At 34.7% G+C, this 19,518-nt stretch overlaps 2 protein-coding genes across 2 annotated transcripts; one reads left to right on the forward strand and one right to left on the reverse strand.

Moving 5' to 3' along the window:
• Positions 1-254: 254 nt before the first annotated feature.
• Positions 255-4,384, reverse strand: LOC145681781 (uncharacterized). Its single transcript, XM_081753392.1, has 2 exons — positions 3,165-4,384; positions 255-376 (listed from the first exon to the last, which is right to left on the reverse strand). Exons 1-2 carry the CDS (start codon positions 4,382-4,384, stop codon positions 334-336), a joined length of 1,263 nt encoding a protein of 420 aa, XP_081609518.1. The 3' UTR covers positions 255-333.
• Positions 4,385-17,779: 13,395 nt separating this feature from the next.
• On the forward strand, positions 17,780-19,030 carry LOC145681788 (ionotropic receptor coreceptor Ir76b-like). Its single transcript, XM_081753399.1, has one exon. It carries the CDS (start codon positions 17,780-17,782, stop codon positions 19,028-19,030), a length of 1,251 nt encoding a protein of 416 aa, XP_081609525.1.
• The last annotated feature ends 488 nt before the right edge of the window (positions 19,031-19,518 follow it).

The raw sequence follows: 19,518 nt of genomic DNA on the forward strand, positions 1-19,518 counted from the left end.
TAATCTATCACCCGTTAATAATTATGGCAGTTAACTCATTAATAAATTATAATAATACAGCTTAAATTATTTTTCAATATTGTCTAATATCGGATAGATTAATTTCAAATCTTATTCCTCATAAGCATTATCAAACTAATTATCAATAGTCAAATTAACAAAATTTAGCTGACTAGGAAATGCAGAATTGATTTAAAAAAAAACAAATATTGGCTCTCCAGAACATCCATTTAGGCAATATACAATAAAAACATACTACTTACATACAGCTGACAAATTCTGCAATAATTGACAATATCCGAAACCAAACTTATTCATGGACACATACATACATCAATGGTAGTCGCGACAATACACAAAACACGGCATTGCAGGCCTGCAATAGAAATAACAATTACTATTTGATCAAAACAAATAATACACAAACAAATACAGAACCAAACTAAAACTCTGGTAAGTGGTAACACTCTCTGACTCAGATACTCTAATTAATTTAGCCGGATTTTTTTATGTTGCAGCTACATCTCTTCGCTCTCGATACTTTTTAGTAAGGGCTACATGTGACCTACGAACATCATTAGGATTAGCATCAGATCTAATTTGAACACTGTTCTGACCCAGGAATTTGACCAATGTGTATGGGCCCTCCCAACGATAAGCCAAGCTCTTATTAAACTTGTCCACCAATGATGACTTAACTTGCGATTTTATTAATAATTTTTCCCCCTTCTATAATCAACTGGAATTCTCTTTTTATCATATAACGCCTTCCTCCTCTTCCACGCTAACTCCATATTACGCATCGCCGATGCCCAAATTTCACCTTTATTCTTATCCACAAATATTTTATCCACATTCCACTTAGTGTCAAGAGGGTCACACACATTATACCCGTATACCATATCCACTGGACTACACTTTAGTTCTGTGTGGATCGAATTATTGAGTGAAAATTCAATTTCGTGTATGCCCTTATCCCACTGTTGTTGTTTATCATGGAAAAATATCTTTAACCCATTTTTCACAGAACGTATGTATCTTTCACTCAAATTCGAAAAGGCTGCGTAAGGGGAAATCCTGATATCTTTGATTCCTTGACTATATAAAAAGTCCGTGAACAATTTAGATACAAAAATAGAGTGACAAAAAGCATGTATAAACCCATGCCTACACATTAACCTATACATCTTATTTATAATACTTTGGCTGGACAAAACTTTAATAGGTTCCAGATAAACAAAACGTGAACAACCATCTACTATAATTAAACAATAACGTCCTGATTTTGATCTTGTTATTGGCCCAATTACATCTCCATACCAAAGACCGTTTACAGTCTTTTCATATTCTGATACTAGCAACCCCATCTTTTTCCTATTTTCGGCTTTTGCTAATTGACATTCTTTACAAGTGGTTACGTATTCCTTAATATCTTTCAAGATACCAGGCCATGTATAGCGCGAGGCTAATTTCCCAATCGTACGGCTCACCCCTCCGTGACCACCGGGCAAAATTTGTCCATGATAGAATTCCAACAATACTCTCCATAAATGTTTGGGAACACAAACCTTATAGGGATTCTTATATGCTTTTGTTTTCTTACAAAGTATTCCGTTTACCAATTTATAACCTTCTACCTGTTGTTTGCTTTCCAATTTTTTAATTATTTCTGACAAAAAAGGATCTTTATACTGATGCTCCTTAATAGATAAAGATGCATAGGGCATGTCCCACATATTTACCATACATAGATTTTGCATTTCCTCATCACTAGATTGTACATTCTCAATCAATTCGAAATCATGGGTGTTATATACTCTAGAAATAAAATCAGATGTTACATTTAAATTTGACGATATGTGCTTAACATCAAAATGAAAGGCAAACAACCTATGCAATAAGCTACCATATTTTTTTTACACGTTTAATATTCTTGAGGGCATAAGACAAACTTTGATTATCTACTAATAATTCAAATTTATTGTGTAAATAGATTTTAAATCGTTCTAGAGTCTCTACTACTGACATCAATTCAAGCAAATAAATGGGCTTACTATAATCATAAGGACGTAATTTTCGACTGAAATACGCTACAGGTCTCAAGTAGCTTTCCGACTCATACTGTTGGATCACCCCTCCAAGACTTTTTAATGATGAATCGCAACACACTATAAACTTTTGGTTTAAATCGGGTAATTTAAGCACAATGTGGGATTCGAACATTGCCTTGATATCATCTAAGGCTTTTTTCTGGGCGGGTCCCCAATGAAATGCTACTTTAGGAGATCTCAATTCATTTATTGGATGCATTATTTCATGAAAACCAGGCACGAACCTTGAGTAATACTGCAAGAATGAACATAAGCGCAACACCCCCCGACGATTTTTGGGTGCTGGTAAGTTTCGTATAATATCTAGGCGAGCAGGATCCATTTCAAATTTATTATATTCAATAATATGACCTAAATAAGAAATTCTAGTTTGAAACATAACACTCTTATCAAGTGACAGCGTAATACCATTTTCACGAAAAATATTCAACACTTTTGTCAACAATTTCTTATGCGAAACAATATCTTTAGAAACCAGTACGACATCATCAAAGAACTACTCCAATCCTTCCTCTTTTAAGGGATATAACAAGTCTGTCATAAGTTTTGACAACAAGTAAGACCCCACTGACAATCCGAAAGGTAAATAACGAAATTGAAAAAGGCCTCTGTGCGTCAAAAACGCAGTATACTGGCGCGAATTCTCAGATATTTTCATTTGTAGATAAGCTTTACGTAGATCGATCACACTAAAGATACGCCCTTGAGATAATTGTGCAATAACATCCTCAATAAGCGGAGTATATTGAGAATTAACCAACAGTCTGTCATTCAAACCTTTGTAATTGACTACTAATCTTCTTCCCCCACTCTTATTTTTAACCAAAAAATGCAGGAAAAGCCCAACAACTATTACTTTTTTCAATAATGTTCTGTTCCAACCAATCATCAATAATTTTATCCATCTCTTTCTGTTCGTTACGTGAAATTGGATATGCTTTATTTCGAATAGGGGTTTCATCAGTCACTTTTAATTCATACTCAAAGTTTTTAACTGTTCCAATACGATCACTGAAAACGTCTGAATAATTAGCAACCAATTCATTTAAATACCTTGGTAAATCAGGATCTTCATTCACCAACTTGGGATCGACCAAAACCTTGGTAGCCTGCCTATTAGGAGTTCTCGTATCCTCTCGTACATTGGATCCATCCCCCTGTGTACCAGACTGTTGAAAATTATGTACCACCGCCCTGGATGTAGCTCTGCTGTTTGAACCTATTTCTGCTTGCACACCATCGCGATACGCCTGATGTTCCACAAACCATTTAGAAGTCGGAACCTTATGGGACCTGGAATGATTAGTTTCTGCGGCAGAATCATTTTTCAAAGGAGTAGGGGTATTATTTAACCTTATTGGAACTTTAACTTTTCCACCATCTATTATAAATTGTTTCTTGTTAATGTCTATTGCTCCTTTAAGAAAACTAATTCCGTCTATTCCTATAATAAACTTAGGTGATAAGTTTTTATGCAAAAAGAATTTAAGTTTGTAAGTTAAACCGCCAATTTTTATCGGTAGAACAACACACTGATCTAAATAAAGCACTTCCTTTCCAATCCCCACTCCACGAAAAGTATCTTTAATATATTGCACTCTCCAGTTAGTGTTTTGTTCCCATTCTTTAAAAGAGTCTATATCACAAAGATTCACTGTGCTGCAAGTATCTAGGGCTCCTTCCAACTTTCGTCCCAAAAAATACGCATAGATAAATGTAGCTATAGGTTTCCTAATATCCTCGGTTGACGTTCTATTCATCAATGCTGCCTGTTTTTGTTGTTGCTTTTTATACATACAATTTATGACTCTATGATCCCCGCCACAAAAATAACATTTTATTCTCTTTTTACACTCAATAGAAAAATTTGACCCGCACATTTCATCATAGACTAATTTTGATCTTTCATAATTCACATATTTAACAACTTCCTCATAAAGTTCTTGATAAGTTGATGGAATATTATATTTAAAGATTGCGTATCTAATATCTGGTTTCATACCCTGTAAAACATTCACTTTAATACCCTCTTCATTTAGAGTGCCTTGAAACACCACATAAGCATCATAAATATTGCTGATATATTCTAATATATTTTCATTCTTGCTCTGAATACGTTCAACAAACAATCTATTTATTTCTCGTAAGCCTAATGGTGTCAACAGAGAAGTTCGTAAGGCACGACATACCTCCAACCAGTCATTAACATTGCCCAACAACTTAAGTAATTCTGTATTTAATAACCCAGTAGTTTTTCCAATAGCCAACATCATAATACATTCTAAGGGAAACAACCTCAGTTTATTAATTTTATAAACAGAAAGCAAAAACTGAAAGAGTTCTATATCTTTGCTTCCATCACAAAAGGGTATATTACGAGCAAAATCGTTTAAAGATTTTTGTGCGGAATGAGTTACAAGTTTACTTAAATCTGTTCTCAAAACAGAAGCATTAGTATTGCAATTGAAATTATTTACAACCGATTCTGAAGGAAATATCTGACAAGTAAACCTTACGTTTGGGTGAATCGAGTTGCTGACTGAGACACATATGAGAAAGTAGTACTAAATGTGGTAAGTATTTCAGTGAAGTTGTAGGTGCGAAGCTCCAGAGGTTTAGGAGATACAGCTACCAGAACATCACATGGGAGTACAGAATAGTCTTCATACAGTTAGAGGTAAAAGCTCTGTAAGACCTCTTGTAACGACAAAAGGTGAATAACAAATATATGGGTACATATTAGGACTAGGGGGAAGTCATATAGTAAGGGTATACCTGACGGCGGCCATTTTGAAATCCACCATTTTGAATTAAGGTTAAGTTTTTAAAATAGGAATAGGGTCATGTGATACATGATTTAAGGCGCAAATTTAATCAGAAGAACAATGGTGACGTTAATTTTGATTTACGCGCAATTGGTAAAAAGTTACAGGGAAATTAAATATTGTTGCAGCATATGTATTAGTCCTTTACCTCACCTTGTAAATTTTGTGTTAATGATAATAATTAAATAAAAAGCAGGTGGATAAATATTAGGTCTATGGTAAGAGTTGCCTTGAAGGCGGCCATGTTCAAATCCGCCATTTTGAATCAGACAAAAGTTTTAAATAGCGAGCGAGAAATAGATGTGAACAGGATACAAGAAAAACAATGAAATGGCGTGCAAGTACAGCATCAAACAACTAACATTGCAACGCCACCATTGTATTTCTGATTAACTTCTAGCCCGAAGTAATCTATTGCATTACTCTATTCCCATTTAATTTTGTGCTGGTTAATGATAAAGCAAAAATGGTTATACCGTTAGATTTATGGTAAAATTTGCTATTAATAAGGTATCACTGTTATGCGTTTTGTTTAAAACTTTTGTCTGATTCAAAATGGTGGATTTGAACATGGCCGCCATCAAGGCAACTCTTACCATAGACCTAATATATATCCACCTGCTTTTTATTTAATTATTATCATTAACACAAAATGTACAAGGTGAGGTAAAGGACTAATACATATGCTGCAACAATATTTAATTTTCCTGTAACTTTTTACCAATTGCGCGTAAATCAAAATTAACGTCACCATTGTTCTTCTGATTAAATTTGCGCCTTAAATCATGTATCACATGACCCTATTCCTATTTTAAAAACTTAACTTTAATTCAAAATGGCGGATTTCAAAATGGCCGCCGTCAGGTATTTTCTTACTATATGACTTCCCCCTAGTCCTAATATGTACCCATATATTTGTTATTCACCTTTTGTCGTTACAAGAGGTCTTACAGAGCTTTTGCCTCCAACTGTATGAAGACTATTCTGTACTTCCATGTGATGTTCTGGTAGCTGTATCTCCTTAACCCCTGGAGCTTCGCACCTACAACTTCACTGAAAAACTGACCACATTTAGTACTACTTTCTCATATGTGTCTCAGTCAGCAACTCGATTCACCCAAACGTAAGGTTTACTTGTGAGTTCCAGCCAAGTGCGAACGAATTGCTCGTATTTGTGCTGATAAGCTACCACCAACTGTTGGAGGTGAACGGCCTTGACCGCCGACTGCTGTTTGCTCGTGGCCACCTGACACCCCCGGGCGACTAGGCGAAGTCTTAATACAAACGTTATCACTATGATTTTTATTGCCACTTGCAATAACAAATGAATCATTTTCTACCGTATTATTCTTTCCAGCGTCACTCAAAACACCAGGATCACTAGTGTGATTTTCCACACTAGGATTTGTCAATTGAGTTTGGTTAATTACTAAAACTCCAGTATCACCATTTTCGAAATGATCAAGTTCAAGACGTAGGTCATGATTAACAGGTCCGGTCGCCATCTTACGAACCACTCGGTGACGCTCAATACAATTTTAATTACTTACTATTTAACTATAATGCAACCCTTTTACAAAATAATCCGGCTCTAGCTATCACATAACAAAAAATAATAACATATTTTACATTCCCACTCACCAACTGAGATCACAGGCACCTATTTAGATTTGTAACGTATATCCCGTTTCTAAATATATATTTATATTAGTACTACAATTATTTTGGAAGGATATTAACACGTTACACGCGCACCTGCCTCCGCAAAGACAACTTAAACGTGCACGCTGGAAGGAAGGAGAATTAAATTCCCCCACTAATAAATAAATTACGGTTATGTTGGTATAGTTCAAGTAACTGAACAAAAGTGGGAACTTATTAAATCCAATAGCTACTAGTAAAAATACTCTCATAGCACGCCAGGTAAACTAACCTCTACATTAGTCAAATAATAGAGTTAAATCGGATATTAACAACTTTATATCTGTAAACTCGAACAATATAATTAAGTGCCAAATTTTAGAATACAAAAATAATAACAGAAAATGAATTTAATTTAGATCACAAAATTGAGAACTCAACTATAAAACTCATTATCATTCAAATATCGACCAGCGATAGCAGCATATAAACAACCACAATGTTAAATGGCGTACTAACTTGCCAAGAGAAACTCTAGAAAATAATTTACTTACAGTAGGTATTCCAGTTATAAACCAAAGCTTTTACAGCAATAAACTCACATATTCACAATTTATCAAATACACTATCAACACTTAATTTAATTTAGAAGCCGATTAGGTTGAAACATATTGAATTTTGACACCAAAGATAATCGTTTTCCTTCGTATTTGATAGCTGCCTGTGATCTGACGATCCCAGGTAGCGCTGCACATGAACAAACTTATCATTCCAAAAAAAAAAAAAACACCAGAGGACATTGAGAACCATAGCTTTTCTTGAAATGATTTAAATCTCAAATTAGGATACTATTATTATTACAATTCGGTGCAAAACTTGTTATCTCGTTTTAATAACAGAAAAATCGAGGATAATTATAATTTACAATTATTATTTTAGAAAATTCAAAACCTTGACCATTTAATGACATATTACATGACTCTCGGTAACTGTGTCAATGTGTGACAGTAGCGGGCGGCATTGACGTACTATCCTGGTTCCTTGAAATCGAGCAACAAGTGTCCATGGCAATTAAAGAACACCGACACCATAACTTTCCCCGCAGACGGTTGCGGCTTGAACTCTTTGGGATATGGAGATGAGGGGTGTTTCCACTGCATACTGGAAGACTTTGAACTCGATTAAAAATGGTGGCACCGAATTTCATTCTCATCAACAATGCGCAGCAAGAAGTCGTTACTTTCCAAATGGTAACGTGACAAATGTTTAATGACGCAACACATACGTTCCAACTTAAGTCTTACGTCAACAACCTGGATATCCACTGCGCGCACACTTAATGATGTCCCAGATCTTACACAAATTTCTGAGCTGTACCATAACTTATGTTTAACCCGTTCGCTTTGGATTGAATACCAATGCGTCTATCCGCAGCTATAGCCGCATTCACCTTTTCACGCGTGTCTTTTGTGGCAACAGCATGGGCTTGACCAGGACGAAGATAATAAGCGGTTTGTTCATGCCCCTTCCGAAACATTCTGGCCCAGTCCACCACTGTTGGTTTGCAGACCCATACATCACCATAGATGTATTTCATGCGCCGGAACACTTCAGCTGGTTGACAACCTTCGGAACTCATAAACTGGTTGACGGCACGCTCGTCCTGTTTGGACGGATTGGGGATCTTGAACTCCATCTTTCACTCGTTATACCTGCAAAACGGAAACAAGTATCAACAACATTCCTACACCCAACACACTGGGTCATTAGCCATTACACACTACTAAACAAACAATAAACTCTTACATATTATACCAATAATACATGGAACGAACGGGTTTCAGTTGATCACCCCTATAAAAAATTTCGTTAACAATTAAACATGTGGGGTAACTTTTAATCAAGAATTGTTCCAAATTTAACAACTCCACCTTAGGCAAATTCCCAAATCGATCAATGTCTGAATAAAAAGAGATACATTTGAATATTTCAGAGAATTAACCACATTTCTCTTATGATCAACACTTTCAAAAGCGCTGAAACATATTCCTCATGATGTTCAATTTGGAGTTTAGTTAACAAATATATACTAACATAAGAGCGTATACTGAATTTTACACCTTCACAGTTGCTCTCTAATGAGACATAAAATCCTTTGTATGTTGCAGATATACGCTAGGAAATTGTGATTCTCAATTGAAGTCAAGATATAGGAAAAAAATTATGCAATTGGGCAGAGTTATGCAGTTTTTTTGTATTTGCTGTGACTTTATTCAAGATTAGCATCTTGTGTTATCCCCATTAGTTCTATTACGGCTCTCAGTCGCACTGGTACAGAGATAAATAAGCTGGCGGCATATCGGTGTACCTGTACTATTCCTTAAAACACATTAATACCTTCTGACGTATTTCATGAGTTCTTCTTGGTGTTTTGCCAGGTCAATTTTCCTGTAGAATTCTGGTAACTTCTGCCCATATAATTTTTCCGTTGGATTCAGGTAGGATACTCTAAGAATCCCATCGACTGATTTAAGAGAAAAAAAATTTCAAAAATAAATTGAAAAGATCAATTACAAGATCCTTTTGTCTTTCCATGTAAAACATAGTTCAGTTAGTTCTCCCTTATATATAATGTTCTAGCTGAAGTGCAAGTTCTTCGACAGAAAAGGATATTCTAACGAAAATACTTGAAAGCTACATTTAAACCCTCTTCCTGTCTTAGGATATGCATTTGAATCCAAGTATAAATTCTCAGGTGAACCGAAGTGTTAACTAGGTCCGTATTCAAACATTGCTTTTAACGACTCAACTGTTGTCTCTCTTTGGCAATTTTCTGAACACAAAATAGGAAATAAAAATATGGACATATAAATTGAACCACTGATTGGAAAAAGGGAATAAGTACAATTTTTTGCGATTTTAACCTGAGATAGCAGATGTGTTCCTTTAAGATAGTTGCATCGTTGAGTAGAAAATTGGAATGTTTGGGCAACTGTATATGACCAATGTAGAAGACAAAATCTCTCGCTGATTAGAAAAAGGGAATAACTATGTTTCTTATTTCCTTCTTACAGTTACTACAGGACACGACCACAACTGTGAGACTGTGTGTAAGTAGACAACCACCAGAGCCCTCTGCTTTCGTTACGATACTTCGCCTTCTTTTTGCATTGCACAATCTATGGAGAACTTTTTGCTCCAATCAGTTACAGATTTACATGTTTTCAGTGATACAAGTGGTGGTCAAAACTGCAATCATTCAATGACATGAATGCTTTTCAGCCTGACCGTATCATAACGGTTCCCACTATACACCAATATTTGCCTGTCAGAGGTCACAGTTGTTACCATGTGACCGAAATTTTGCTGTAATCAAACCAGAACTCAAACGACACAATCGCATTTATTTACCAGCACAGTATAACCACATGATTACGGATGCAACAAATACTGATCCTCCATTTCAGGTTTACGAAGTTGTCAATGAAGAAATCTTAGATTTTAAACATTGGTGGTAACCGCTTTAGAAATCTTCAGGTAGCATTGTGGACAAAACAGTGAAATTCCAAGTAAGTAAATAGAGACACTGTTTACAAAGCAGAATCTCCAGGTTATGTCCAAGCTCATAAGTTTATCAATGGACTAAGAACTGATATTTTTCGATTACTCAAAAGTAATGTCACAAACGTTGCACTGCCAACGTCAAAGGCATACGATTGGCAAGTCTCGATCAATCAGAAAAAGATCAACGATTCTTCACAAATCATCAAATACATACCTGACCAATACAAACAGTTTTATAGGATGATTTGTTCATGGAAAACCACTGATCAAGAAACTGTAGAAGAAGAAGATGCAGACGGATAGGACCCTATGTAAACCCATTCTACTGTGACAAGGTATTTTGCTACGTATTTTGTTCAGTTGTCTATTGTATTACTTTTCTTGCTGTACGAATAACATGTGCTGTACAGAAAAACGAACGGTGACAATAAAAGTGTTAGAAGCCTAATATGCGTGATAGTTCGAATACATATATCCAAGATTAACGTACAACATTGCATTCAACATGTACATTTTCATAGCTTTCTATCAAACTGCACATTACATACCCTACACACAATTACAATTGCACCCAACTTTAATTGATTGGAAAAAGGGAATATTTTTTCCATTTTTAAGTTTTTCCAACCAATTCCAGGACTGCAATACAAGATTCTTCTTGTTGTCTTAGTGTTTGTTAGTTGTTTTGCTACAAGTAATCAATTATACACTTTTTGCAACAAATACAAACAACGCCTCTAGAAGGTTTTTTAGCGTTATTGAAAACTTAGGTCTGATGCACTTATTCCCTTTTTCCAATCAGTGATTCAATTGTCCTCCTTCCATTCAGAAGCAGATGTTTCGAGAACGCTGACACATATGTCCATTTATTTTTAATAACTAATCTTTATTCCGAGTTTCATCTTCCAAACTTAAGGGGCTAGTAAGATTCTCTATTTTTCACATACAATTTGAATCTTTCTTCCAACCCGAGAATATTCACTTTAATAAAAATATCTTTATAGAATCACGTCTCGAAAACATGATGTTCATGAAAATTAATTACAAATTTTTTTAGCAGCTTTCCAGTGATGACACAGACAATGTCGATTTGAATGTGTAGGAAAAGTTATATCAAATTACTCTTTTCCCTCCACAACACGTAATTTCCACAAAAGCTAGAGAAAGTGCCCAATTATTCTTGAGCTCATTAATAGTGAGTATATACATTGAGTTCCATTTCCTAAATTGAAGGTTTCCGCTGATTCTTTTGCGTAATTTTGAAGCCCCTCTTCTCCTTAGGATACTCATTTTAGAAGAGTTTCATGAGATCGTTTCATGAGATACTTTGCGGGTAAGCGGTTAGCATATGGGCTTTTGGAGTGGGAGGACCGGGTTCGACTCTCGGAGAGAGTTCATGTGATACGGGTTTCACCTTAATCGGTACCTCCACGTCACATATATTTGTCGCTGCTGCACGGAACGTTAAACTCAAACTCAACTCAATTCAACCAAAAGTTTCTTTAGAAAAACCTGGCCTGAGACAAATATTAAAGGAATTCATAAAATTTCAAATATATCTCAAATTTTCCCATGATTATGAGACAGACATCCTTGATGTATTTTTTATGGATTGATAAAAATCGGACATTGTCCTTCTTCCCCTTAAAAGCAGAATTTGTAATAACGTTGATGCTCATGACGCCGATGATCTGCTCCTTATTAGAAAGGAATTAATACACAAAGTTTTATCAGCTTAACTTGATGAGGTCTTGACATACTCTAATTTGGCACACATTCAGTCTCTCTGATCCCCTCATTAAAGGCATTTTAATACGAATATTATGGTATTACCTTAGGGCGGGACAACTACTTTCTATCGTAATATTGGAGGGTGCAAATTTTCATGTTATTATGAATATCATTATTCATACTAAAGTCTGACGGATTCCAGTTTTGCTAACACTGACTACGTTCCGGCCTTGAAACGTATTTTTCTATTGTTAATATTGCAACTCTAGTTAATTACTTATCAACGATTCTGTGAATCACTTCCAATTCAATATGTACATTTCTCCCCTTCGATAGTGGCACGATCCGCTTCTTTTCAGAAATATTATTCATATTTTTAGGTAAAATGTGTACATTTTAATCTGCGAAGTAAAGCCTGTAATTTCATTTACAAAATTAAGATTAGAATATAATGTTTATTTATATATCAAAAGTATAAACAATTACTGTCTCCTAGATAAAGTTGGTGTAGAGGTTCCTGGTACTTTTGCTAATAATAGTGTGCAGCAACAGAGGTATCGAACAGATCAAATTACTTTCTACACAGATTTGGAAACATGCTTTTCGATTATTGTATTGTGCAGTGCCCCCTTGAACATGTCTGAATTCAACTCTGGCTATAGTGAACTAAACGAAGCAATTATAATTAAAACCAATTGGACTATTTGAATCAGTATTAAAATTACTCAATTTATTAATTAAGCCTCATAAAAGTTTTGGTCACGTATATACATTCTCAGACAAGCATTTGCAAATAATTACATTAATTTCCTATTAAATAAGTAGTCTTGATGCGCACTCGCTTAGAATCCATACCTTTTAGTGCATCGAGGCTGATTATGAAACTTGACGTTTTCATGTGATTCTCAGGAGTTGTTTTAAGAATTTGGTTCTTACTCCAAAATTACGAATAACTTACCAAAGCGTGAAAACAAAAAATCGATTTACTATTGATACTTTACATTCGGTGTGAGTTTTCTGTTTTCTAAAATACGACTAATGATATTTTGTCGTTATTGTATAAACAAATATTTCATTAATAGGCGTAACTAAGAACATAAAGCATCTCTCATAGACAATCTACGCGAGTTTAGGATAAGTTTTATTTTACTAAGGTTTTAGAAAATTCTTATAATTCTTCATATTTCAAAGAAGATATTTCATTGATAACTTCAGAATAGAAGGAACTAAGGCAAGAGAGCTTAGTGTGGTGGTCCGTATCTTTTATTTATTCTTCGTTTTATCAGCAATTCGCTAAAGATACTAGAAACACATACATTTTGTTTTTCTATAGGTTGTTTCCCTACTGAGTGGCGTAAACAGTTTTCCTAAATCAACACATGTCGTAGGAAAATGGAGGCAATTATATTAATAGAACGATTACCAGACAAAAATCAGTCTCACATTTCGAATAGTTTGAAAAAACGAATGAATGAAATGAAGTATTTTCCTTAACTCGCTAGCATTAAAGTATTTTATAACGCAATATGCAATCAGTGGAAATCTCATTAAATGATATAGTAAAGAAGACAAATGTGTTTAGTATGGAGATCTGCACACTGTATACACAATTCAACACCTTACATGCACTTAACTATGATATTCTTAGGAACAACAAGTAAAATGCGCCACCGTGCTTTTGATACCCTTGAAATCAATTGTTATACATCTGCCTCGTTCTCTGCTTGTCCTGAGTTGCGAAAATAGCTACGCAGTTAAAAAATATTTTCTTGTTCTAGTAATCATAATAAATGAAAGTCACTAATATAAAAAATATGTTATGAAAATTTATAGATTCTTTTATGAAAATCACAGTATTTCGCCTTTGATCAATTGCTAAAAGCACCACATTATAGGTTATTGATATCTAACAGTTCCTGACACAGACCAAGGGCTAGGAATGATAGTGGTCTCGTAAGATATTTGTTTGTTTGAAAGCAAGTTAACACTTAGACTGCTGATATGCCAACTTCATGAACTACCACACTATTTTATAAGGACGCCAAGATGCCTGCCATATGAGCAGAAAGAAATCTTGGTCTTCAGCCCCATGTGAGTGCACCGTTACCTAGTTTCTTGTAGTAGTTTCATTTAGCCGCCCTGGTAGTGTAACAAACCCTAGCAACCTGGGGAAACATTGGTTATCAGGAAAATGTCGCATTGAAATTGAACAGTGTGTATATTTCGCACTTGTTACAGGTATAAGGCATTGGTATACCATATCACTGTTGATTTTCCTTTCATAATAAATCAAAATTCTTTGAAAATTTTATGTAATAAAGGCACAGATAGTCTTATGTGTTTGTGATCTTGGATGTCCTTGGATTATATATATAACACAATTTTCTTTGACAGTATGCCGGTATCTTTTATTTACCTTTATAAAACCAGTAATATACTGTATGTGTTATTGGCTTCCTAAAGGTTCTATAAGATTTTGAAGTGCTGGTAAACAAAGTTGTATAACATATTCATGCAAATTGCATATGATGCATATGAAACATTTTTTACTTCTAAAGGTGATGGAGTAGTAAATATCCACAAAACACTAAAACCAAAATATAAAACAGACTAAACCAGACGAAATATAAAACCAGAAAAAGGCGAAAATAATAATCCCTGAAACGCAAAAATGTTTCGTTTTATTTCATTTGTTCAATATGTTGACGTACCGTCCCAGTTTACAAAACAGACAAAGCACATGAAAGCTTTACCAGGACATGTAAGACAGAAAGTAACAACCTTCTCTTGATGGTTACGGCCGAATGCTTTTCCATGTTGTTGTAACAGTCTCTTATAGCACAAATTGCAAGCTCGTCGATTTTTCCTGATTTGGACCTTCAAATTTTCCCATGATGTGCACGCTAGGTGTGGAGAGCACGGCATCATCCACTGCTACCAATTTTTGCACCAGTACCTCACGAAACTTTGTGATAGACATCTTGTTAGATAAACTTGTGTACAGAATAAAAGCATTCACAACTTCAGTTCCAAGTAGTATTTGAAATGTGACATTCATGTACCACTTGACGCTATTGCGTACTGGAGACTTCTATGGCGAGAGTTCGTCAGAATAATTTATCCACAATTTAGTGGAGTTTTTTGCTGCGACGGCTTGAAGTTTAATTTTTTCTGATTTCTAGAAGATGAAGTCTCCACCATGTCCACAAGAAATTATTTTGTTATCATCAGAACATCTTTGACATCTTTCCAGTTAATGCAATTACACAGTTTTTGTCTTCTTTTGCTGCAATTTCTCCTTCTTCAAAACAGCAGTTTTCACTTCTGAAGGCAATCCTTTCCTGTTTGACCGTAAAGTGCCAAGAAGATTCGTTTTTCGAGCCAAGAAGAATGTGCAAACGTTACGGAGTTGATGAAATTATGAGTTACTACCGTGTGGTCACAGTCAAGCAGAGGTTCAGAAAGATACATTACTACTCTCTCGGCCAGTTCTGTGCCGCCTGCGTTGTCTTCATTTCCACAGTACACTTTAAAATTCCATGTGTATTCTGAAGAAGAATACAACTTGAACAATTTTACACCGTACTGATATCGCATACACTTTATATATTGCCTGAAGCTTAGTTTACCACGGATTGCAACCATAGTTTCATCAATGACAATGTTCTTGCCTGGGGTGTTCGTCAACTGAAAACGTTACAGCAACATATCCACGAGAACCTTCAGCTTATACAATCTATCACCTATAGGGACCTTTGTGTTGTCAGAAAAATGAATGGTATGCAACAACAGTTCAAATCTATTCCTGGACATTACATTTGCAGCAAATTCATTACAATACAGAATGTCCGAGGACCAATAATCAGACATGGATGGCCTCCGATCTAGACCCATCCATATGACAATAGCAAGGAATTTCTTTATCTCACAAATATTTGTGTTCTTTCATTCACGTAATCTAGGGTACTTGGAAACATCGCGATGGTTTGAAAGTAATTGATTTGCATAACGATTAATCTCAGTGACAAGAAGTTTTAAAACGTCATTTGTAACAAAATGTAGATACACATAACTAATTTGAATATTTTTCAACTATTTCAGAATTACAGTCGGATCAAGCCCTTCCATTCTTCTGAATTTAAGAGGCACAAGATTATTTTTAGAATCTGTTCATGAAGAACTGCCTGTTTCCTGTAGCTCGGTGAGGCTCAACTGACCTACATTAACAGTAACTTGGTCCACATGAGGACTTTAACCTATTGAATGATATCCTGTGTGTGTTGAAGAGTTATCACTTGTGTTGCTACTTTCCTGATATGGAGGATCCACTATTGAATCATCTGATGACAAATCTGAAGCAACAGTCACACTCTCTCACTAAATGCTTTAGAATGTCATATTCACTCAGGCGTTTTCCAGCTATCGTAGAAAAATTGCACAACTAACAACAATCGCAACTAACTACAACTTCATCATCCTTTATTCTTACACATTATAGTACAAGAAACTAATCGTTAATACATGTTATATTTTTATCACAAATATCGATATTTTTGTGTTAATATAATTTTAAAAATATCATTCAGTTACATTTTCATACTCTTTTAAATACAATTACATACTCAGAAAACACGACATAACTTCGAGTTAATTTTGTAACATTTTGACATTTGACTTGTACAAGTATAAATTTACTTCTTTATCAAAGGTATGATTGTAACAATAGCTCACAAATCATATAAGTCCTTCAATAATAAATGTTAGCATTTAAAAACGTTTGACGTCATTCTGGCAGCATTGTATAACTATTTTCAAGGAAACGTCATTTAAGTACACATTTAAACTAACGTAGTCTACATCGTCACATACTATGTACTCGTAGATTTGTAAGCTTGGATCTCTGGTCGTACAATATGCAACCTCAGTTCCACAAATAAGCATTAACAAAGAAAACGCTTATTCCCTGATCTGAACGTATAGTACATTAATATAGTACATTCTTCTTAAATTTTACCAGTTTCATATTCTTCACTAATACGTCGTGCAAGGCATTGGAGGAATAAGGTAAGTTACTTTATTTTTAAGCTTATGTAAACCATATCAAACAAATATCCGTAATTACTCGACATAATTTTTCGAATTTACAGTGTGAGTTCTTTATATCACAAATCTAATTACAAAGTATTATGTTTCTATTTCAGGAAAATGGTATACATACAACAAATCTTTCTCACCACTGTAATCATTTGCTACTTACATTCGTCCACTAGCATCAGGGCTGACGCATATCCACTATATAAGGAAAGTCTAGAAGAATGTGTCACAGAAATACAGAAATCGTACTTCAGACACAACAGAACAATCATTTTGTTTGAAAAATCAGAGACAATTTCTCTATTTTTGTCCACAAATATCACAACATCTGTAATCAGGCTATATCCCACAGCTTCTATGCCAGACAGCACATTTCTAGATAACATTACACAAGAAGAACTCAAATGGTTCATTTTCTCGTGGTTTCGAATCGGAGACGTTGACTATATATTCGTTGTGGAGAAACCTTCACAAGTTGAAGAAATAATGAAGAAATACTATTATATAAGAATCCCAAACCCACCCATTCACTCTGTTGTATTATTAGCCAATGCCACCTGCAATAAAAAACACTTAGTTGCGTCTTTCGAGATTCTGAATTACTTCGAAATTTTTAACTCCTTAGTTCTATGTGTAAATTCTGAGAGAAAGGAAAATATTCATTCAGAGGATATTTATCCAATCTACATTTATACTTATTTTCCTTTCTCGGGTAAACATTGTAGATATGTCGAACAACCAGTTCTTTTGGATATCTGGATTGGTCATAGATTTCTGTTTGGGAAAAATTTATTTCCAGAGAAAGCTAAGAACATGAATGGATGTCCACTTCGAATCATATCTACGAATGATAGAGTTCGTTACTACTGGGAAAAGACTGATGACGGTAAAGAAATTTTTAGTGGAGCCTACGGAAAATATCTTTCAACAGCTGCCAAAGCAATGAATATGACTTTGTTCATAGATTTTGTAAATATAAGCAACTTGGGAGATTATTACCGGAATTTAACAATAACTGGAGTGTTTAAGGATCTGTTTTCTGGAAAGTATGATGGACTATTTATAATACTTCATCCAGATTACTTGGGGAATATTCTGTTTGACTTCATTTATACAGAAGATGTTATGAAATATGTTTGGATTTTTCCTCTCCCTCGTGAATATCCTCGGTGGATGAGCATAATATTTCCTTTTTCATATCCTGTGTGGATCTTGGTTGCAGTTACATTATTTGTTGTATCACTTACATCTAAGATTCTATTGCAGTTAAGTAACTTAAAGACTCATCCTGGTTATGAGAAACCATTGTTGCATATATTTTCTATCCTGTTAAATTCACCCATTTTCGCTGTTCCTCATAGAACAGCGTTGAGAATCTTTTTTATGTCTTGGATACTGGTTGCACTTATCCTTCACATAGGATATGATGCTCTTCTTTTCCGTTTCATCATAAACCCTAAAATGTACCAACAAATCAGTAATGAAAATGATCTTGTTAAATCTGGAATGAAATTTGGTGGTTCAAAGTTTGCAGTGTTCCTCTTTGGAGATAGAAATGACGATGTTTCTAAAACAATTCTGGAGAACTGGATATATGAAGAGAACCAATATATTTGTTTTCATAGAATAATAACAAAAAAGGATATTGCTTTCGTCTCTTATCAACAGTACGCAGACATATATGCTAATGTGGTATTTCGCGATTATGATAAACCATTATTTCATATTAGTTCCAACGTTCTTAATACAAAGTTTACAACATTTGCCATGCGTCGTGGTTCTCCATTCACAAACAGTTTGAGAAAAATTGTTGAGATTTCATTTGAATCAGGTATTTCCTCAAAATGGATGGATGACGCATATTGGTATATGCGTGTAGTATCACAGAAGGCTTTACCTTTAGTTAAAAAGGAGTCAGGTCCTGTGGTAATTTCTTTACATAATTTAATAGCTGCGTTTGTAGTTCTGGCATTAGGTTTAGGATTTTCTATTTTAGTTTTTATTTTTGAGGTAATGTATGTATTGTTACGCAAAAAGTGTCATAACTATAATTTAAACATTTAAGTGGAAGTTAACAGACAAGAAAAATCAAATGTATTAAAGTTGTTGATAGTGTCAAAGGCACTGTTACTATAGGCGGAGCAGAATGAAGCAAAGTGATAAAAGCACATATGAATGTAACAGGAGTGGTTTACTTCTAGAAATATTCTCAGAAACGATTAGGTAGCCCTGAAAAGGGCTGTTTTCGGGAGCTAAGGCGGATATATTAATATTAACATATGCCAACATATTGGACCGAGATTCCGAACGTTGACATATACAATTTTATCCACACATAACTCAATGTATTAATAACCATATTAGCAAGGGGGCAATTTGAAGAGTTTTCTTATAATAAACTTAACCATTAAATTTTAGGTAGAGCAAATAATTAGTTAAGATGGATAAATTAGATTGTAGAAATAAAAGTAGAGATATCAGATCAGAATATTACCCAAATATTACTGGTGTTGAGGCTTTACGTTAAAATTTATAATAGCTGTCATAATGAA

This window comes from Thermobia domestica, chromosome 1, assembly GCF_964235325.1.
Source record: "Thermobia domestica chromosome 1, izTheDome1.hap1.1, whole genome shotgun sequence".
Classification (NCBI taxonomy): domain Eukaryota; kingdom Metazoa; phylum Arthropoda; class Insecta; order Zygentoma; family Lepismatidae; genus Thermobia; species Thermobia domestica.